At 34.8% G+C, this 23,961-nt stretch overlaps 1 protein-coding gene across 3 annotated transcripts in view; it reads left to right on the plus strand.

The window, feature by feature from the left end:
• LOC127788560 (serine/threonine-protein kinase ATG1c-like) overlaps window positions 1–23,961 on the plus strand; it is a 39,934-nt gene that overhangs the window by 12,268 nt on the left and 3,705 nt on the right. Inside the window, exons 8-14 of one of the 3 annotated variants that reach the window (XR_008020422.1) lie at window positions 8,502–8,574; window positions 8,669–9,036; window positions 9,144–9,508; window positions 11,474–11,732; window positions 12,543–12,613; window positions 13,165–13,410; window positions 18,182–18,276. Coding sequence is in view for 2 of the 3 variants with exons in the window: in XM_052316997.1 (XP_052172957.1) it covers window positions 8,502–8,574; window positions 8,669–9,036; window positions 9,144–9,508; window positions 11,474–11,732; window positions 12,543–12,613; window positions 13,165–13,404 (1,376 nt within the window). In the remaining variant the exon portion in view is untranslated. Of the gene's footprint in view, window positions 1–8,501; window positions 8,575–8,668; window positions 9,037–9,143; window positions 9,509–11,473; window positions 11,733–12,542; window positions 12,614–13,164; window positions 13,605–18,181; window positions 18,494–23,961 lie in introns of those variants that run through there. The other 2 variants (XM_052316997.1, XM_052316996.1) reach the window with 2 other exon arrangements.

Here is a 23,961-nt window from a genome sequence, read left to right on the forward strand (position 1 = left end):
GGATTTACTTGAAATTGAAGATCTCCTTCCAAACCGCCAAGATCCCACTCCTAGCTTCCAGTTGCTTCAAAAATTCCAAGAGAGATGAGGCAAGATTTCAAGAGAATTAAGTGATTGAGGGAGGAGGAATTGAAGAAGAAAAGAGGAGAGGGGAAGAGAGTGATGAGAGAGAGGATGAAGAGAAGAAGCAAATTTGGGTCTTTAAATACCCTCACAAAAGACCATTTTGCCCTTTCCCTTTATTAACAATTCCCCCTTATCTCCCCCTCCAATATTTTATAACAATTCTTTTATTCCACATATTTCTTTTCCCCCCCCTATATTTCTCTTGATTTTAATAAATCATATACCATCATTAAACTTCCCCTTTTCCCACTTTTTTTCACACAATCTAAATCTTACTTATTTAGCATAATTCCCAAAACATAAATTTAATTTACATTACTTCTAATGCATTTAAAAAAAAATAATGCCAATTTACTCCAGGCTCACTAACAGGTTGTTACATAGCTTTCAAGGAAAATTTGAAGAGACCTTAATCACAGATGGTCCATAGAAAGATTGAAAAGTGAAAGTTGCTTTTTTGATGCACCTGATGGGGGTGTGCAGAGGATCCGCATAAACCAAAAAATAAATCAAACTAAACATTTTGGTTTGGGTTTTGACAAAATTGGTTTGGTTTTAGATCTCACTTCTCAAAAAACTGAAGAGCTCTGTTTGGTTTTGTTTAGCAGTGCTGAAAATCAAACCGAACTGAAAAACTGAATTGAGGAGCTTGGTTTGGTTTTGGGTCTCACTTTGGCATTCTAAGTTTTATTTCTAAGTTCTCGTTTTTTCAAATAGAGCAAGAAGGATTAAGAAAAAACCCAACAAAGCCAAACTAGGCTTACTTTGGTAAGAAAAGGGATGTAAAGTTCTGTTCTTTGACTTCTACTGCTGGTGAAACTTCTGTTGGCTGTCCCTTGTTATACTATCTGCCCATATATTTCTTTTGAAATAACAGACTTTATGATGCTATTTATTAATTTTTCTAATTTGCTTCCAAGCATTTTCTTTGTATCTTAGACATTGAATTTCCTACTTATATGCACTTAATGATGACTGGAGGAAAATAAAAAATAAAAAAGATATGCATTGTAGCCTATAAAGCATGGACACTTCTTAGGGGTTGTTGTATGGTGGGATCTCAAGAAAACGGATAGAATTCTGATTAGTTAAGGAATTCTTTGCTGGTATTTCAACTCCAGATTACAAGAAACAAAGATAAACAAGGTAAAGAAAGGAAAAGAATGGGCATTCGAGAGGCCCAGAACTCTCCTGTAGCATCTACTCAATTTCTTCACACTTTTCTCTCTCTTGTATTCCCTATTTATAGTTTGTTATTCTCCCTCCATAATCGCATCTGGTTATGCACATGTTGGTTTGTTACACAAACCAGCCAAACCCCGATTCTACCCTTGGAGCACATGCTGGCTATTATGCAAACCCAGCTGTGTTACTATTTTGCCCTTGACTCCTGAAGCGCCTTTGATAGGTCCACTGCACCGGAAGTCTATCATCGTACTGGTGTCCCTGGCATGTCGGACCCTTCGACACGCCTCTGATACATGTCAGACATGTCCATGCGGTGTGTCCAACACTTTCTTAAAGTTTTTTAGAAGAATACAAGAAAAGACACATGTAGGACACGACGACATGTGTCACCTGTGAAAAACCGTTGGGGTGTAACCTTTCATAGCGACACGCTACATTGCCCGCATGTAGTGTCAAGTGAGCTAGGGTCGCTGTATCGGCACCCGAATGTAGTGACAAATGAGTAAGGGTCCTCACATTTGCTTGGACGGATGCGGGTAAAGAAACTAGTCCAAAATCAAAACCAAAATAAAAAACAAAATCAAAATCAAAGGCAAAATCAAAATTATAGATTAAGGATTGGGTCATGGAACATAGGAACATTAACAGATAAAGTTATGGAAGTGATAGATGTGATGATTAGGAGAAAGATTAATATTATGTGCCTTTAAGAGACGAGAGGGGTAGGGAAAAAAACAAAAACTTTATCATAAGCTGGATAGAAAATATGGTACACAGGAAATGATCGAGCGAAAAATGGAGTGGGGATTATTATGGATAAAAGCTTAATAGATGTAAATAGAATAGGGGATAGGATTATTATGGTGAAGGTTGGTCTCGGAAGAATAACTATGAATATCTTTAGTACATATGCACCATAAGCGGGTTTAGGTGAGGAGATAAAAGCAAAATTTTGGGAGGACCTAGAGGGACTCATACAAATGATACCAAGAGGAGAGAGTGATTATAGGACGCGAGTTAAATGGTCACGTGGGTAGAGACGAAAACGACTATAGAGAGGTACATGGAGGGTATGGATTCGGAGAAATTAATAATGAGGGTAAGTCTATTCTAGATTTTGCTATGGTATATGAGCTCATCATAACCAATACTAGGTTAAAAAAATGGGACGAACACTTAATCACATATAAAAATGTCATATCAAGCACCCAAATAGATTACTTCCTTATGAGACAAGAGGATCGGTTATGTTGTAGGATTTGTAAGGTGATACCGGGAGAGTGTTTGACTACTCAACATAGACTTTTGGTACTTGACGTCCAAGTAAAAAATTGGAAGAGAAAAAATCACATAAAACAAAAACCAAGAATTAGGTGGTGGGATTTAAAAGTGGAGAAACAATTAATCTTCAAAGAAAAATTAAGGGGCACAAGGAAATGGAATGGAGAAGGACAAACAAACCAAATGTGGAGGGAAATGACTACTGTCCTGAGAAGCACGACAAAGGTAGTTATTGGAGAGACAAATGGTAGAGCCCCAAACCTTATGGAGTCTTAGTGGTGGAATGAAGAGGTACAATTGAAAATTAGAAATAAGAAAACTTGCTATAAGGCTGCATATCACTGCAACAATGAAGAAAACCTAAAAATTTATAAAGAAGCGAAAAAGATAGCAAAAACAGCTATTAATGAAGTGAGGTCAAAAGTATATGAGAATCTATATAAACGGCTTGATACAAAAGATGGAAAAATGGATATATATAAATTAGCTAAAGTAAAAGGAAGAAAAATAAGGGATCTAAATCAAGTGAAATGCATAAAAGATGAAAACCAAAATGTATTAGTGAATGAGGGAGCGATTAAGGAGAGATGGAAGGAGTATTTCACAAAATTATTTAATGATGGTGGGGACACAGGAGTTAGGTTGGGACATATTGGTAACTTTGAAGGGAACGTGAGCTATACATTATACCGACACATAAGTTCAAAAGAAATAAGGCAAGCATTAAAAAAGATGAAAAATCATAAGGTGGTGGAACTGGATAATATACCAATAGAAGTATGGAAATGCATGAGAGAAAAGGGCATCTCCCGGCTAACGAAATTATTTAACGCGATCCTTAAATAAAAAAAATGCCAGATGAGTGGAGGAAGAGTACCTTGGTTCCTATATACAAGAACAAAGGATATGTTCAAAACTGTGAAAATTATAGAGGAATTAAGTTAATGAGCCATACCATGAAACTCTGGGAGAGAGTAATAGAGTAGAGGCTTAGAAGAGAAACAGATGTCTCAGAAAATCAGTTTGGTTTTATGCTTGGTAGGTAAATAATAGAAGCTATATACCTACTGAAGCGCTTAATGAAAAGGTATCGGGGTCATCAGAAGGACCTGGATATGGTGTTTATAGATCTAGAAAAGGCCTATGATAGGGTCCCTAGAGAAGTATTATAGAGGGTTTTAGAGAAGAAAGGAGTTTGAATAGCCTATATACAAACCCTTAAGGACATGTATCACGGTACAGAGACAAGGGTTAGAACATGCAGAGGGGATACTGAACCGTTTAAAATTACAATGGGACTGCATCAAGGTTCTGCACTAAGTCCATACTTATTTGCTTTAGTAATGGATGAACTCACTAAGCACATTCAGACAAAGGTGTCATGGTGTGTGCTATTTGCAGATGATATAGTGTTGGTAGATGAAACAAAAGAGGGAGTGAACACTAAGCTTGAGTTGTGGAGAAACAATTTAGAATCTAAGGGATTTAAATTAAGTAGAAGGAAAACAAAATATATGAAATGTAAATTTAGTAAGAATGCAAGTGTGGAGGATGTTATTATAAAATTGGAAGACCAAATCATACAAAGAAAAGACCATTTTCGATATTTGGGATTAGTGATTAAAAAAGATGGAGAAATTCACGAGGTTGTCATACATAGAGTTGGCTAAAATGGAGAAATGCATCGGGGGTGTTATGTGATGGTAAAATCCCATTAAAATTAAAAGGAAAATTTTATAGACAGTTATAAGACTAGTGTTTTTATATGGCTCAGAATGTTGGGCAGTCAAATATTAGCATGAGCAAAATGCGAGTGTATCAGAGATGAGGATGCTAAGATGGATGTGCAGGCCATACAAGAAAATATAAAATTAGAAATGAGGCTATTCATAATAAGGTAGGAGTAGTGCCAATCGAGGAGAATATGAGAGAGACTAGACTAAGATGGTTTGTTCATGTGAGAAGAAGACTAAGAGACGCTCATGTGAGAAGAGTTGATGACATAGAACAACTACTCAAAAAAAGAGGTAAAGGCAGACTCAAGAAGAATTTGGAAGAGACATTAAAGTTTGATATGAAGTGTATGGGTCTAAATGAAGATATGACAAAAAATATAAATACATGGAAGTTTAGAATTCATGTAACCAACCCCACATAGTGGGATAAATGGTGGATATGTTGTTGTAGTTGTTTAGTTTTGTGACTTGGTAATTGCATCATCTTTTAGTTTTCATACCCATTACACTTCTATTCTCTAGCTCTTTAAACATGATTGGATTGTGAGGGATGAAGGCAATTGGACTTGATTGCTAAGAAGATTAGAGTTATTCATTTTGAATTTTAGCTTATGAAATTTGAAGCCTTTTTGTGAGTTTAGATACTTTATACTATTTAAAAATATATTTTATTAACTAACACATCTCGACTATGTCTTGTCCTACTTTTTGAAAATTGTCGTGTCCTTGTGTTCGTGTCTGTGCTTCATAGATTGCAGCTTATTCGGAAGTAGCTTGGACTGAGTGCTGTGTTTATTGTTTTCAGTAAAAATGCTTCACTTTCCTTTCCTTTCAATTTGGTTTGGTTAATCAAGAAACTGAACTGAAAAAAATCGAACCAAGGTCCTTGGTCAGTTTGGTTTTGGTTTGAGACATTTTAAAAACCAAGTGGTTTGGTTTTTTAAAAACCCTAAGTTTGCATACCCTTACTCCAAACTTATTTGGACTCCCCTTGCCCGATCATAGTATAGCATTAGAGCAGGTTAAGGACTGCTGGCAATGAGTCCTTTTCCTAGTCCAAAAAAATTGTGTTTAAAACCTGGGGGCCAACTCTGCTCCACTAGGGGTGATAACAAATCAATCCACCACACAGAGCTACATCCTACATGCTAGGGAAAAGGTTAGAGAAGACTTTGACTACACCATTTGTTGTATAAAAAAAGAATTAGCCTTATTCTTTCTCCCTGCCCAAAAATTCACGAATTAGCTAAACTGCTCCCACATTCTCATAATAACCCTGCATAAACCTACACCACAAGGGAAGAGTACAAAACTACAAGTCCTTCATCTTGCATTTACTTGTATTTGTAATTATTTTCATACATTTTTTCTAGTACTAATGCAAATCTCCTAAGCATATGAGAATCTATATAAACGACTTGATACAAAAGATAGAGAAAGGGATATATATAAATTAGCTAAAATAAGAGAAAGAAAAACAAGGGATGTAAACCAAGTGAAATGTATAAAAGATGAAAATCAAAATGTATTAGTGAATGAGGGAGTGATTAAGGAGAGATGGAAGGAGTATTTTACAAAATTATTCAATGATGGTGGGGACACAAGAGTTAGGTTGGGACATCTTAATAACTCCGAAGGGAACGTGAGCTATACATTTTATCGACGCATAAGTTCAAATGAAATGAGGCAAGCAGTAAAAAAGATAAAAAATCATAAGGCGGTGGAACCGGATAATATATCAATAGAAGCATGGAAATGCATGGGAAAAGAGGGCATCTCTTGGTTAACGAAATTATTTAACGCGATCCTTAAATAAAAAAAGATGACAGATGCGTGGAGGAAGAATACTTTGGTTTTTATATACAAGAACAAAGTAGATGTTCAAAATTGTGAAAATTATAGAGGAATTAAGTTAATGAGCCATACCATGAAACTTTGGGAGAGGTTAATAGAGCAGAGGCTCAGAAAAGAAATAGATGTCTCGGAAAATCAGTTTGGTTTCATGTTTGGTAGGTCAACAATGGAAGCTATATACCTACTGAGGCGCCTAATAGAAAGGTATTGGGATCATCAGAAGGACCTGCATATGGTGTTTATAGATCTAGAAAAAGCTTATGATAGGGTCTTTAGAGAAGTATTATGGGAGGTTTTAGTGAAGAAAAGAGTTTGAATAGCCTATATACAAGCTCTTAAGGACATATATCACGGTGTAGAGATAAGGGTTAGAATATGCGGAGGGGATACTGAACTGTTTAAAATTACAATGGGACTACATCAAGGTTTTGCACTAAGTCCATACATATTTGCTTTAGTAATGAGATGAACTCACTAAACTCATTCAGATAGAGGTGCCATGGTATATGCTATTTGCAGATGACATAGTGTTGGTGGATGAAACAAAAGGAGTGAATACTAAACTTCAGTTGTGGAGAAACAACTTAGAATCTAAGGGATTTAAATTAAGTAGAAGGAAGACATAATATATGGAATGTAAATTTAGTAAGAATGCAAGTGTTGAGGATGTTATAATAAAATTGGAAGACCAAATCTTACAAAGAAAGACCATTTTCGATATTTGGGATCAGTGATTCAAAAAGATGGAGAAATTCACGAGGATGTCACACATAGAATTAAGACAGGTTGGCTAAAATAGAGAAATGCATCGGGGGTGTTATGTGATGGTAAAATCTCATTAAAACTGAAAGGAAAATTCTATAGGATAGCTATAAGACCACTCTTGTTGTATGGTTCAGAATGTTGGGCGGTTAAATACTAGCATGGGCAAAAGACAAGCGTAGCGGAGATGAGGATGTTAAGATGGATGTGCGGCTATACAAAAAAAGATAAAATTAGAAATGAGGTTATTCGTAATAAGGTAGGAGTAGTGCCAACCGAGGAGAAGATGAGAGAGACTAGACTGAGATGGTTTGGTCATGTGAGAAGGAGACCAAGAGACGCTCCTGTGAGGAGAGTTGATGAAATAGAACTAGTCAAAAAAAGAGATAGAGGTAGACCCAAGAAGATTTTGGGAGAGACATTAAAGTTTAATATGAAATGTATGGGCCTAAATGAAGATATAATAAAAGACAGAAATACATGAAAATCTAGAATTCATGTAGCCGACCCCATATAGTGGGATAAAGGCTAGATATTGTTGTTTTTAATGCAAACCTCCTAAGCCATTTCCACAAGAGACCCATCCCTTTTACTAGGGATGCACACTTGCTTCCACTTGACAAGGTGGGATTTATCCTCACTACCCATGCTGGCCCACAAAAAGTCCCTTTGCAATCTCTCCAACTTTTTATAAATACGAATAGGAGCCAAGAATGAAGGAGTGTATTTGGAAAAGACTAGACAGAGAACTATCTATTAATGTAAGTTTAGCCCCTTTAGAGAGGTGTTGCCTATCTCACAAGATCAATATTTTGTCAAATATTTTGACAGCACCATTCCAAATAGCTTTTGACTTGATGGCGACCCGAATGATGAACCTCAATAAATTGATGGGAATTGACTTTACACCCTAAGCTAGAGGCTAGACCCACTACCACTTCCACCTCCCCATTCATAATGATCTTGCTCTTGGCCAAAAGTCAGATAAAGACTCTAGATTAGCTCAAAACAATTCAAACAACCCTCAAAATTGTATCCGCGTTCTCTAATAATTTTTCACTCTTAATGGATTTATAATTGTTCCCCATATATTAGGATTAAGGCTTGATATGTGGTTATTGTAATGGATTTATAATTGTTAATAACTAAATAATGTTGATGGCCTGATAATTTGAAAGTTTTTATGAGTAACTGACAATAATAAGGACTTGGGTACAGTGCCCAATAAGTTTCCAGTACAAGTGTTTTTTTATTTGAAAATACCCAATAATTGCTTTAACCAGTTATTAGGAATGCAAGTGTACAATGACAAAATGGTGATCAAATGTGGCACAATAATGACATTGTTTGCCTTTTGTAATATGACGATTGCAGTTTCTGGCATTGCATGATTTTCTTATGGGAAATGAATTCTTGGCTGTTTTTTGCCACTTGTTCTGATGAAATATGTCTAGCAAAGGAATGAAGCAAGAGAAACATGATTGTTATGGTTTAGGTACATGAGTTTATCTAGATTTTAACCTTACTCTTCTCTTTCATCCTTCTAATTTGCAGTGGAGCGGTTGCATTTTGTAGACTTCTTCAACCACCCTTTTCTGTCTCTGGGGCAACCCAATGAAATGTTGAGGTAAATAAGACCTAGAGTTTTAGTTTCTGTGATGGCAATATGAAACAATTGTCATTCTTTACTCTGAAATTACGAAATTCATTGTACTATACAGGGGTGGAAGGTCACCAAGCATAGTTGATGATTTTCCCTTCTTTGAATGCAATCCTGTGGGGAAAGAAGAAGAAAGTTCCCGGGAAGATTGTTTGCCTTTTTGTCTTGACGATGATTCTAGTGGACCTGATGGGAGTCCATCCCTTGGTGGAACAAAACCAATGAAGTCCACATATGGATTTTCTCTTGATAGAAATGTTGATAGAAAGGAAGTATCAAACACAAACATCGATCTTACTTCCAAGTATAGTAATGTTACCCAAAAACTAGAAAAACCTGGGTTGTTGGGCAACCCCATACCTTCAGCTGGAAATCTGAAAGAATCTTTTAGATCCACAGACCAGAGACCACCAAACACATCCTCAAAAGGTAACTTTGTTCACAATTATCCACATGTTATCCCATATTTTTGTGTGGATCCAAAATATTCCTTGCTGAACCATATTCCTTTTACTATTGATGCATGGATTCTACAGTTGTGGATTCATTGGAGTTGATTGATCAGGATTATGTTTTTGTCTCTGGACCTCCTGTGGACGTGTCATCTTCTTCAGCAAGTGCTTCCAAGCTGAGCCCTTTACCTTGCAAATTAGAGTCTCCCCAACAAGAATCTGCTAATATCAACTCCATGTCAACTGCCCCAATGCCAATCATTGGTGCAACAGGCCGCAGAGTGGGTTACATTGGCAGTTTGGACAGTCACAGTTCTGCTCCTTCTGGGACTTCACAAGGATCCATGGATATGAGAGACACATTAGAGCAGCCCTCAACTAATTGCATGACCAGGATTAAATCATTACAGCGCTGTGCATCGGCCATCAAGGAATTAGTAAATGAAAAGGTAATTTCAAGCAACTGGTAGCAATCAAACACTTGCTTTTGTAGTTTCATCTTCCAGTTTTAGTTGACAATTAAAATGAAATGCACTATGAAGTGAGTGCTAACAATCATATACAGTGTTAAACCACCCCTCCTGTGCCCAGTTCAGTCACTCCCCCCATGTCTGAAACCTCACATGCAGTTATTTAGTCAAGTGAGTGGTTTCTCGGTGGCACCAGACAAAGTAGATCCCAGTTGATATACTTATCTAAATTAGGATTCTAACATGCTTCTTGTACAAATCTCCATTTATTTGTCCTTTGCCTAAGAGTCATCTGGAACTATTTATAGGATGCCTCCTTATAAAACACACCCACCCACCCACCCACCCACAGACACATATCATAGCTGACCCCAGCTAATACAATTAAGGCTTGGTGTCATATATAATGGTTGTACATTAGTATTCCTGTAGCAATTCACTATCATCAATCAACAGCATATGATTAGATGGATTATGATAGAAACTGAAGAAAGCCTTATTTGCTGACTCCTTTAGGCCTAATACAGGAGATTTCCTGCTCCCCCCCTTCCATTTTTCTTTATCCTTTATATGTGGATTATCAGATAAGTCTGTTGTGTTTGAGGATGGTAATTCATTCAATAGTGTTAATAATTTCATCTGCCTAACTGGGGGACTGGATTGGGTCTGAGGTCGAATTTGTATGGTCTTATTATTGACTGACTAAAAGAATTATCCAAGTGAAGTACAGTGAAACTTCTTGGAGAGCCTCAAATTGTAACATCCAGAAATTACTGGACTGTGGGTGAGCAACTGGATGAGTTTGACTGGAGAAGTGCGGAGGAGGTTTCGGGTAAGTATGTTTATTTGGTGAACAAGCAAGATCATGGAGAGATGTGGATTATGGTTGCTCTATCTAAGGACTTTAAATGTTAGTGATGGGGAGTATTGGGAATAATTTGGAGATCGGAGCAAGAAAAAATTGAAAGAAAAATCAGTGAATGAGAGCAAGAAGGATCTTGCAGCAACTGGTGAAGAGAGAAATCCGAAGAGTAGGCTTGCAGCTTGCAAAGAAACTGTTGGAATTCTCTCTCACACAATAAACACAACTTGCAAAAGGCAGAAATTCAAACAGATATTGAGAGAACAAAACTCATTAGGACAACACACTTTTCTCACTTTTTTCATTAACAAAGGCTGCTATATATAGCAGCTGATTGGACTTGACAAGATTTACCTAACACAACAACTAAAACATTTCTTTATTCAGACAACATTCCTAGATTTAAGGACATGCACACATTCACAACTAACACTAGATTTCTTCACCATAATGTCTGGAATTGAACTGCAAAAGATCACTTCAGAAAAATCTCACACATTCTAACAGAAACAAAGGAGGAAGTCCAGAAGAGATAAGGGAGAAGGAATACCTTCACCACCAGCAGAAGAAACTCTGGACTTCCTCTTTTTTTCCCCTGTAAGCCTAGTGGATTTCTCTTTTCAGTGATTACTGCAAGACTCTTCTTCCCCGCACTATCTGATTTTTCTCTCAATTTTCTTGCTCCCATGCTTCAAAGAGTCCTCAATGCTGGTATTTATAGGCCTCCAACCAATAGAGTAACCATGATCCTAATCTCTCCACAATCTTGCCCATTCACTGGTGAGCATCCTTACCCAAAACTTTGCATTTTTCCATGATTGAATTCATTTGGTCGCCCACCCATTTCAGTAATTTCTGGATGCTACACAAAATGTACTGAGTTTATGAAATATCTAGTTGGTAACGTGTTCTGGTGCTGAAACACTATTTGTTATTCCAGTCACCTGTGCGTCCATAGTAGTTGCTAGAATCTTCAATTGGTATTCCTTCTGTGAGACATTTTCTCTGTTCTGGTTCTATTCTCGTTTATGTTGCTGGTATTTTAAATGTTGTAATTGCATTGCTCTCTGTGCTTTGAAAAGATTGAGGCAGGTAGGCAACTAGAAGCATTCTCAATTCAGCTTGTTATTCTTGCAATATGGAAGCAAGCTCTTCACATTTGCCATACACAAGCTGTATCAGCAGTTGAAGGATTCAGATTGAGGGAGAGCACTAACCTGGAGCATGGGAGTCCTGATATTGCCAGCATTCGAGGAACGCGGGATATTTGCTCCCAGATTGAAAGGGATTTTCTTCTTGAAATTGGGAATGCCGAAGAACTTGCCAAGGTTATTGAGCCTGGTATGGGTTCATCTTGATGTTTTTACAACTGGTTGAATGGTTTTCTTGCCTTTTCAATTTGTCATTGTTGATGCTGTGATGGTAAATACAAATCAGTGCATGCGTTCCTTCCTGCATCCTGTTTATTTGTAACTCATTTGATTTGATGATTTATTTTTCTTGCATTTGTTGTAGACTAATTGGTTCTCAAGCTTAAAAACTATTTTAATTTCAAGGGCATTGAGCAAATGATGATGCCCAAATTAAACAGGAATAAAAACTGGATGGTTATTTTATTCATGTGGGATTTTCTTTTGCTTCAGATTGTAGTGATGTATCGTGAAACTAAATGGGCTCTTTGTTTGAGCTTTTACATCAGCACGGTTGTCTCATTACAACAACAACAACATATCAAGCTTTTATCCCACTATGTGGGCACGGTTGTCTCATTCATGTGGGATTTTCTTTTGCTTCTGATTGAAGTGATGTATCGTGAAACTAATTGACCTCTTTGTTTGAGCCTTAACATCAGCATATATTTAGTAATTAATTATCTTAGCATGTGTATCGGCATTTTCTGGTGGTCTCTTTTCTTTTTCAGTAAAGATGGAGCTTTTGTTCTCCATTTTCACACTATGTACGCTGGAGAGAGTTAAATTGTATTCACTTATGTATAAAATGGATAAAATAAAAAATATATGTATAAATGGATTTATGCATGTGGTTGTCATAATATAAACTTTAGCTTTTTCTTGATTGATGGCAAAATGCTAGCTTTTTTCAGTTAAGCATAGTGCAAGTTAATACATTTCTTTTCTGGCCTTGTTTCAGGAAATGTTGAGATGCCAGATGCTATAGAGATGGTATATAAATCAGCCCTTGACTTTGGCAAACGTGGCGGTGTAAGTAGTTATTTTATGTCCTTTGATTGACTGGCATGCATACCCACAAAATGTGCTAGGCTAGCAAACAAATTGACAGGACATGATATCAAATGGGTGGATGGCAGTATGAGTTAAAACCATCTCAGGCAAAGCTGTAATGTTATGAAATGAGCTGAAAATAATTAGGCAGCCCATTTTCCATTGCTTCTTTGTTAGATGGATGGTTGGAGACAAGAAAACTCTACTTGTTTGTTCGTGTTTTCTGTAACTTATCCTGTTGTTTTGTACTCGTAAGAAAAAAAACATGCTCAATTTAATGTGAGACAAAGCTGCCACTGTTAACTTCTAAAGTTAGGTCACTCCGTCTGCTGGAGGCTATGAGCCCCATTTCAGAACTGGGAAATCTATGATATTGAGATTGTCAGTTAATAAACTAAGGCCACCTTGAGATCCCATCGCAGTCATGTTTATGTGCCTCAGCCTTCTGAACTGCATTTTTTCTGGAAATTATTGTATTATCAAACAATCTGGCAGTAAATTTGATGTCATTGCCTGATCATGTTTGGCAGCTTGATGAGTACATGGGCGGGACAGAAAGTGCAGCCGTCTTTTACTCAAAAGCAGTGCGGTTGTTAGACTTTCTGCTCGTAGAGGCATCATCGCTGATTCTGAATCCTCCCTTCTCTCTGACTAATTCAGACCGGTATAGACTCCGAAATTACATTGATATGCTGAATAATAGGCAAAGTCAGTCGAGGTCTCAGAGGATGGCTATTCTTAAATGCGAGGATCAACGTAGCCCACCGTAACGTAACGTAAGTGTACACTACTCTTTTAACACCAGACTGATGGCTTGGCCAGCCCTCTGTTTCACTGTGTATAATAATTTGTTTGTACAGCTATTCTTTAGAGTGTCTGGGAGTTTTTGGGATATTGCCTGTGTTGTGGGATAGAACGATGTTAATATTCTCCAATTCTGTCAACTTAAGGAAGGGTAAATTCTTCTTTTTTTTTGTCCTCATTACTTTCTTCTGAGTTGTTTTTGGCTGTCAAGTCTGGGGGGGATTGTAGAAACTAATTTCTAAAATTGCATTCAATCAGGCGCTGTGTGTTTAACCACTAGAATTATTGAAAGTGTTAAAAGTCTTTTCTTTATCAAATTCATTTAGGAATTATGAGAGAGTTAGGTATAGATATTAATCATGAGACAGGTGATTTTTTTTGTTTTTGTTTCTTCTACTGTGTTACATTCCCCTCTTTGTGCGATTCTTTCTTTCTTTTTGTTTTTGTTTCATTTCGCTTTCTCAAAGGCACCCATAACCAATTTTGGGCTCATTTCGTGGCTTCTATGGAGAAACCTAGGGTTCTTCCATTAATTTCTTCGAATCCATCATTGAAGCAATTGGATGGAGCAATTGGTTGCTTTAGTTATCAACTATAATGTATGAAAATGTCTGAGATAGTGCCATTTTGGCATTTCTAAAACATTTATTGGACCAAAACACCAAGACAAAAAAAAAAAAAAAAAGAAAAGTTTTTAGGCCATTTTTGTAATTTTGAAAACATTTTGGGATTGTTTCACAATATTAGAAAAATATTTGGAACACAGTCCCACGATGACGTTAGAGATGGAATACATTTTATCTGTAATTTTGATCACATTAGATATAGAATTTAATTGAAAATTTTTACCCTAAATATCTTCTTTTTTTCATTTGCAAAAACCTGAAAGCGAAAGCTCATATCACAATCGTCATTCTTCCTTCTTCTCGATCTCATCCTTTGTTGATGTGTTCAAAATACAAAAGAAATAATAACGCTTATTGTTTGATAAGAAAATTCACCACAAATAAAAAAATACTAGTTTTGATTTGTCATTTTAACATAGAAGAAAGAGTGATGAGAATTAAGTAAATTTATCACTAAAAAAATGAATTATTTAGATAAGAATAAGGATAAAATACTCTCTTTACTTTCTTGATAAAAATGTTTATGTCAAAATATTAGAAGATCACATATATAAATAATAGTCTCGAAAATCCCTCCAAGCATAAGTGACATAATAATTAAAGTAAAATATACAATTTAAATGTGAAAGACATAATAATAAAAAAAAGATAAATATTTAAAAGATGCCCAAAAAATCTGCAAAAGATGCCCCAAATTCGTAATTCCTACTTCACCCGATGATTACTGACCATCAAACTTAAAACGATCATAAAATATAGCTAGAAAGTTGAAATGACACCCATGGATATAGGAAGTTGTAGTTGAGATCTTGAGTTTTCTAATAACATACGGCACGCGTCATAATTCAAAGCCAAGGTAGTTAAAATCGGGATTTAAAGTGAGATCGAAAAAGAGTCCATAAAATCGAATCATAAAATCGTAATATTTTAGAGATAATTAAAAATACTCTTCAATTTTTGTAAATATATGTTTATAATAACATAAATTTTTAAAAAATGAATTAATATCTTTTAATAACCTGATTATTTCTTATTATAGTTCAAAAGATGATATTTTCAAAATATAGCTCAAAAACTAACATGTTGGTATAGGCAATTTAGAGACAAAATATAAGTAATTTAGAGGTAAAATATAATTTAAAATTCTTTAGAGGATTCTTTCAACATCTTCCATTAGATTTAGGTTGCATTTTTTTCTTGATTTAACATTGATTAAATCAAGTAAAATCTCAATTTGGGGTTGGGTGGTTCATTAATTAATTACTTGTTTGTCTTGATTTACTTATGTAATTAATGTTAAATCAAGTAAAAATTATAATTTAAATCAAGTAAATTAGAACTTATGCAATTAATGTTAGATGCTATGTGACATTAGAACTTATGCAATCAATGTTAAATCAAGTTCCAATTTAGAGGGAAAATATAACAATTCATTGTATAAGTTCCAATGTCAGATGCTATGTGACATTTAGACGTTGGAAGTATCCTCTAAATTGCAACTTAAATCAATGAAGGTCTTTGAATCGTAAAATCGTTTGGGGATCTCTGAAATGTAAAATTATAAAATCATATATCTAAAATCGAGATTTTATAGGATTTTATCCCAAATTAGATTTTACATGGGATTTGAATCGTTTAGGGGTCTTCAAATCGTAAAATCGTATGCGTAAAATCGGGATTTTAACAATAATGTTCAAAGCCATTCAAAAGTTATGGAGTTCCAAAATTACCCATTTGATCAGTTTCGTGAATAACTTTCCAAGTAAGTGAGCAATTTGATTAATTTGGGTTTGAACTTTAACTCCGTCACTTTGAACTTTTAACTCTTTCAAATGGGCTGGAATCTTCCCAATAAATAACTCAAGTTTCTTTTGGAATTGTTTAACCCTTGAATGAGTAATTGGTCCAAGACTTGGAATTAAATGCTCTTGGACAACCCTTGTCTTTGCATCTTTACTGTTTACATCATCATCCACAAGTTGAATATGATTTGCCCTCAAATCCTACTTTTCGGTGTCCTCCAAATAAGGTGTTAAATCCCTCACATTGAATGTAGTTGATACTTGATAATCACCTGGTAAGTCAATCTTGTATGCATTGTTATTCACCATTTCTAATACTTTGAAAGGACCATCTACTCGTGGCACAAGTTTGGACCTCTTTTTGCCTGGAAATTGCTTTTTTTGAAGATGAATCCACACAAAATCAGTTAGAGAAAATTGAACTTGCTTTCTTCCTTTATTTGCTGCTTTCTTATAGATTGCATTTCGCTTATCTATTTGTTGTTTCACATTTTTATGCAACTTCTTGATTAAGTCAACATTCCTTTCTCCATCCAAACATTCTCTCTCATTGAGTGGAAGTAGTGCTAAATCAAGTGGTGTAATGGGATTAAATCTATAAACCACTTCAAATGGAGAATGTTTGGTTGCACTATGCACACTCTTGTTATATGCAAACTAAACAAAAGCCAAGCATTCATCCTAATTTTCCAAATTCTCATTAATAATAGCTCTAAGTAAAGAAGAAAGTGTATAATTTACCACTTAGGTTTATCCATTGATTTGAGGATGACAAGTGATACTAAAGAGCAACCTTGTGCCAAACTTCTTCCATAATGTCTTCCAAAAGTAACTCAAGAATTTTGTGTCTCGATCAGACACTATATTCCTTGATATTCCATGCAATCTTACAATGTCTTGAAAAAATAAGTCCGCCACATGAAAAGCATTATCAGTTTTGTGACAAGGCAAAAAGTGAGACATCTATGAGAACCTATTAATGATCACTATGATTGAATCCTTTACTCTTTGCGTTCTTGGCAGTCCAAGTACAAAATTCATGCTCACATCAACCCAAGGTTGATCCGAAATAGGTAATGGCATGTATAACCCATGAGCACTTCCTTGCTTTTCGCCTTCTTACAAACTACACACCTTTATGGCACTTAATGCACATCTCTAATTATTCCTGCCTAATAAAAGTGTTCTTTAACCAGCTTCAAACTCTTCTTCTCACCGAAATGACCAGCTAAACCTCCCCCATGTGCTTCGCTCACCAAGAGTTCCCTTATCGACCCATTAGGAATACAAAGTCTCCCAGATCTAAGCAAGTACCCTTTATGCCTGTAGAAACCATTAACAAGCCTTTTTTAACAAGCTAAGTAGAAACAAAGGTTGGATCATCCACATAATGATCTTTAATCAATTCAAACCCTAGTAGTTTAGCATTTATTATGGTGATTAGAGTATACCTCCTTGATAATGCATCTACCACTACATTTGAATTTTCCTTTTTGTACTTGATGATGTAAGGAAAAACTTCTAAGAACTCCGCTCATTTGGCATGCTTATAGCTCAACTTGTTTTGCCCCTTTAAATGCTTCAAAGACTCATGGTTTGTGTGAATGACAAACTTCTTGGGTAGTAACACATCAACTTGAGTTTGTCTTCGTGTCTTCTTGGGTAGTATATGAAAAAGAAAATAGTATTTTCATTATATATATAATATATATGATATATTATTGAAAAGAAAAATGTACTTCCATTATATATAATATATAATATATTATATTGAAAAGAAAAGAGTACTTCAAATAATATATATGCTATATTATTAAAAAGAAAAATGCACTTCCATTATATATAATATATAATATATATTATATTATATTAAAAATAAATGAGCACTTCAAATATTATATATGATATATTATATTGAAAAGAAAAATACACTTTTATTATATATAATATGTGATATATTATATTAAAAATAAAATGGCCATCTCCTATATAAATAGGTGATCATGGAGAGAATTGGAAGTATGTGAGAAACATTTGGTCATTTGCAAGTTATTGCTACATTTTCTCTTAGCCATAAGCTCTCTTCCTTCTCATTCTAGTTAGATTCTCTTTGCTATTATTCCCATTTTGCTTTTGATTCCATTGTTGCTAGTGTAACAAGTCCAACCCAACAGAGAGTCTATTGGTTTTTAGAATTCATTTAGTTTTCATCTCCTGCATTTAGCTTGGCCAGCACATGAGCTAAGTTGTAGGATTTATTCCTTACCCGAAGCGTGGACTAACTAGACCCCTTGTGCTTTCGAGGGACGATTCAGTATAATAGGTTATCTATTTGGGAGCTATTGGTGCGCAACCGTTGTTGCCTCGAAAGAGATTCCAGCCTCTACATCAGACTTTAAATTACCACGAGGTATATATATGCTAAACTCCTATGGCATAATTTGATTTTGTATTGTATATGGTCATGGGAAACTGAGTCTTGCAAGGTGTTTTTGAACTTATTTTCGTTGTGTTCTTATTTATGTTTTTGAAAAAAATTTGAAAATGGTAAAACCCTTGCCTTGATACACCAAGAGTTTGCGTTTTCTTTCAGTTGTATCAGAGCCTCGACTTGGTTTCAATGACCTATGCTTGATGCACATTTCATTAACATGAAATTTATTTAATATGCCAAATTATTCAATGAGATTGAATGGATGGGTGATCATGGACTTAGTACAATGTGATTGTATGGATAAATGGATGGATGTGATAGGTATTTAAAAAATGGTCTGTAATAATAATTATTTTTTATTTCGTTTGAGACATAAGTCTCCTTGTTATTTTTATTTTGTCTTAGAAAATGTATAGTATGTTTTTCTATGTAAAATGAAGATGAATGCTTCAAAAGTTGATGACTCTAAGAAGCAAGAGGGCTGAGTGAAATGTTTTGTGCTCATGTGATGAGTGTTGGTTGTTTATCCCAATAAATGCTAATTAATTAAATCTAGAGGCTTGAATTTAATTAATATGCATAAGTCCATGATTATCCTATTTTGTATGTATGCATGTTTTTGTTATCTATGAGATACATAATTGAAAAACTTAATGCATGTGCTAAGTGAAACCTCCAAAATAAATTTAGATTTATTTTGAATGTATGAGTTGGTTATGCATGAGATACATAATGGGAAAACTAAAATACATGTGCAATTAAAAATGAAGCCCAAAATCTTCCCAAATTCTGCAAACTTATATTAGATACGGTAAATAAGATCTATCATGATCCTCCACCGTCGTAGGAATTCGTTGCTCGATTAAGTGTATCCTGGTTGCCCAAAGGTGCGAGGGTGCATTTTATAAGAGTTGATTGATGTTCCTATCTAAGCATAAGATGTTATTGGTTACCGCTTTCATTTCTTGCATTTAGCTTAGCTAGCACATAAGCTAAGTTATAGGATTCATTCCTTACCCAGAGCGTGGACTAACTAGGCCTCTCGTGCTTTCAAGGACGGTTCAATCTAATTGATTATCTATTCAGGAGTTGTTGGTGTGCAACTGTTATTCCCTCAGAAAAGATTCAAACCTTTATATCAGATTTCAAACCACTGTGAGGTTATATGCTAAACCCCTTGTGGTGTGGATTGATTTTGTATTGCATATGGTCATGGAAAACTAAGTCTTGCAAGGTGGTATTGAACTTAATTTTCGTCGCGTTCTTATTTATGTTTTTGAATTTTTTTTGAAAATGGTAAATCCATTGCATTGATACACCAAGAGTTGACGTTTTCTTTCACCCATAACCAATGGCCAAAAATTGAGTATACCCTTTGGCTACAAGGCAAGCCTTGAGACGATCAATGTGGCCATTAGGGCCAACCTTGATAATATAAACCCAGCAACATCCAATAGTAGAGACTTACATTGTAGAAGGGTACTAAGTCTAAAGTTCTATTAAAATGTAAAGTAGACATATCTTCAAATATAGTATCTTGCTAGCCTAGATGGGATAAGGGTTTTATAACAATCTTAGGAAGAGAGACAGAAGACAAAGAAGAGATAAAAGCAAAATACCAAGGAGATAAAGGATGAGTCCGGTGAGGGCTCCATGGTTCTATTGGTGTGTCTACATGTCAAAGACTTCATTAATAAGTTTGAAGATTAGGACACTCAAGACAAGATGAAAAGGAAGATGGAGAGGAAGAGAAAAGATCTAGAAAGGGAATATGCAAAGATATGTTAGGTAAACCAACTAGTGCAATGTAGAAGAGGGAGAAAAATAAGAAGATGACTCAAGGTAATACGTGCACAAATCTTTATGCAATTTCTCAGGTGAAGTTTTCTCATGAAAAATGGTTTTTGTCATCATTAAAAAAGAGAAGATTATCACCCTCTATAAATTCTTCTTCAAGCCAATTTATTTATTTTTTTTAAAAAATATTTTCAGTTTCAAGAAACAAGATTTTTTTTTCATAATTTTAAAAGTTATTATGAAAATAGATGTGTTTTTAAACTTTTATCATTTTCAAATACAAAAATAATAAAAAATGAGCACATAACAATAGTATAATATTCTCATTTCCTAAACTTTGATGTTACATGTGATTTTTTTCTATTTGTCTAAATTTTACATTGTTTTGATTAAATAAGTTTTATAGTGATTTACCTACTTAACACAACTTTTCTTCATTTGAGTTTAGAAATACTTTTCTTTATTTGAGTTTAGGAATACTTGTAAATAAGTGGATTATACAAGTCAAATAAATTGGTTATAATTAATAAATGGCCAAACAGACCCGAATTTAGGGTCAATTTTCAATTTTATCTATTTTTGTCTTTTACTTCAATTTGGTCATCAAATTTTAGATGGTGTTCTTTTTGTTTTTCAATTTTGAGTTTTGAATTTATTTTCATTTTTCTGTTTTAGTAGTCTACTTTTAGAAAATTAAAAATACGTTCTCTTTGTTATTTTGAAAAACTATTTCTTAAAACAAAAAATTAGAAAACACTTTTTCTTTGAAATTTTGAAAATAATTTTTTAATGATATTTTATTCATTAAATTTGATTATTCAGTAAGTTAGAAATATTTAATGTTAATATATTATTAAAAAATATATACATTTTAAAGTTAATGAATTTTGTAATATTTTTCCCATTACAATAATAAATATAAATAAATAAATATGTTTTGAGTTTAGGGTTTGTTTTGGATGAAGATACTCAAAATAATTTTTTGTTGTTTTGAGTTTTCTTTACAATTTTTTTTTTTGTTTTCAAAAATATATTTTTAAAAACAGTAAAGAGAATACATTTTCATTATTTTAGAAAATTGAAAATTAAAAATGACTTGAAAATAACAAAGAAACGTAACTTTAACTTTTGTTTCAATTTTATCCTCGATTGGTCAGCAAAACAGCGCTGTTTATAGGCCTGGTTTGTTAATGCAAATGAAAAAATAACATCATTTTGTCGTATTGTTGCACAAGGCAAAATGACATCGTTTTGCTTATGCTCTCTCTCTCTCGCTATGTTTGTATCTCCATCTTCAACTTCAACTATATATTTTCTTTGATTTTGAATCCCTTTCTCTTCAATTGCTCTTCCAACTCCCATTTTGGAAGAAGAATTGCAACTACTTTTGATTGCACAAATCACAATCTACTACTATGTATGACAATGGTCAATCGAGTTCATCCTACTAACTCCCTATCGTGCTCTGTCGACGCCTCTGAGCTCCTACCCAAGCTGGAGCATCTAGGCTCAGAGAATCCTATTCCTTTGTCGGCAACTTACGTTATTTAGGTCCCCAAGGATAAGATCTACTGTTGTCAAAACCCGCTCTTGGATTTTCTCGCTAGCATAGGAAACTCGAGAAGAGGTCCATTCAAAATGGATACAGATACAAATCATCACTCAAAATTTTTAAAAATTTCTTTTCATTTCTATATTTGCTCACAGCCAAAATAAATATTACAACATTTTTTACATTATCATCTTAGGCTTATCACCCATACATTTTCAAAATAAAAGGGCATTAAGACTTTGAATACAAAATGAAACCCTCTACTCATGCCCTCAAAATTTACACAATGGATCTTGAGGTCGGGACTTCTTTATACACATTTAACCGAGGCTTGCCCCAAATAACTATATTCCCTTTTCTGAAATAACAAAAGAAGCAAGGTTGAGCCACAAGGCTCAACAAGCATATATTAAAGGAAAATTACAACAAGATCAATATACGAAGGCATGTATAACATAGAGCCAAGGGAAAATAACTACTTGATAACAAAACATTGATTGGGTGCATGTTTTTTATCCTTAACAACTACATTTTCAAAGAAGTACAATTTCTTATATTTTAACAAAACACACTTTTCAAGATGAGCCATAACACTCGGCAAGTGTATGGAACAACAGAAAGTGGATATGACCAGATTTTCCCTGAACATCATGCATATCATGTTGTATGTGGAAACACACACCAGTCTCATATACATAAACGACACACTATTCCATGCCATGAAGTTATATAACACAATACCCAACCATAACATAAATGTATAGATGCACACATAGGGTCCTTGGGGCCCACATAAAATGCAGACAATGGCCCAAGAATCGGTATACAAACCTGCCAGTAACCAAGGAGATGCTACCAAATCAACCACATAAGCCCAAGGATCCCATACCACATCCATAGATATCATATCCATCACTATCGTTATCATAACACTCACAATCTCATCAAGGTCAAAAGTTACTGTGGGCCTCCACCCACAGTCTTACGCATCACAATCACATGCTAATTTCTACCACCATGCATTGCAACATATAAGGAATGCAATGGCTTTTGCAATATTAATTTGATGGCAAGGCTCCCATAAGCCAAGCATCAGGCTATGCTACACCTACGTAAGAATTCACACACACAAATGGTCTAATGCATATGCTCGCCCAACATACACAAGCCAGCACTCACAGGACAACTGTGTCGTGCCAATGCTCACACTCCCAACACATACAAAGCATGACCCCTCAATGAATGCAACCCATGACCTAACATCATAATGCGAAGTAATATAGAAACACAATGTAATGCAACGTAACCACAAACACAACTATAACGAGTAACATTCACACACCCTTAATTTTTGCCCATTAAGGTTCTTGGCTATTTCACCCAATTCAACCTTTAGATAAGTTCCACCACATCAATTAAGGGCAATTATTTATATAATGATAGTAATGCATTACACATGAGATTCCATGGACATGCCAACCAAAAACATTTCTTAACAACTTCTCAAATGTGATTATCATGCTTCCTCATACAACTCAATTACGTTTTTATCTCATGAAGCCCATGTATATATATATATATATATATCTTTAACCATATCCTATTATTTTAGAGGATTGAGTGATATCAGAGAAAGCATTTAATAGCAACTTATTTTAATAATCATCCTTAATTTGGATTGAGAAAAGCCTTAATCAAATCAAATCGTAACCAAAGTATATGATATTATATATAAAATCGAATCCCTCAAAGTCTAGTTTATAACTCTTCAAACGAATCTCAATTTTGACTTCTATATCAAAAGTTATGATCAAAATAGTGTAACATGCGCAGTGTTGTTAGAAACTGCCAAATCGACTTGAGGGGAAAATAAGTCGACTGAGGGGAAAAATAAGTCGACTGCTCTGGGAGCAAGGAAAAAATGATTGAAAAAGAGAGCCTTTGCCGAGTCAATTTAACCCAAAGATAAGTCGACTCGACGCTACCAAAATGCAACGATACGAACACCAAACACCCAAATCAGCCAAGCTAGCTTCCTAACCCACAAATGCCATTCCATGAATGAAATATGGGGTAAACAAGCCCCAATGAAACCATTAATGAGACACAACAATGACTCAAAGAAGAGACCCACAACTTGAGAAGAAAATGAAAGATTTGGCTACCATAGCCAAGAGTGATTCTCACCACTAAGAGAAGAGACTAATTATGTATATATATATCACCTTGAAATCGAAAGAGGTTTCTTTAGAAGAGAATAAGGGAAGAGAAGGAACTTGCACAATATTTATATAAGAAAAAGTGCAAGGAGA

This window comes from Diospyros lotus, chromosome 13 (genome assembly GCF_014633365.1).
Source record: "Diospyros lotus cultivar Yz01 chromosome 13, ASM1463336v1, whole genome shotgun sequence".
Taxonomy (NCBI): Eukaryota; Viridiplantae; Streptophyta; class Magnoliopsida; order Ericales; family Ebenaceae; genus Diospyros; species Diospyros lotus.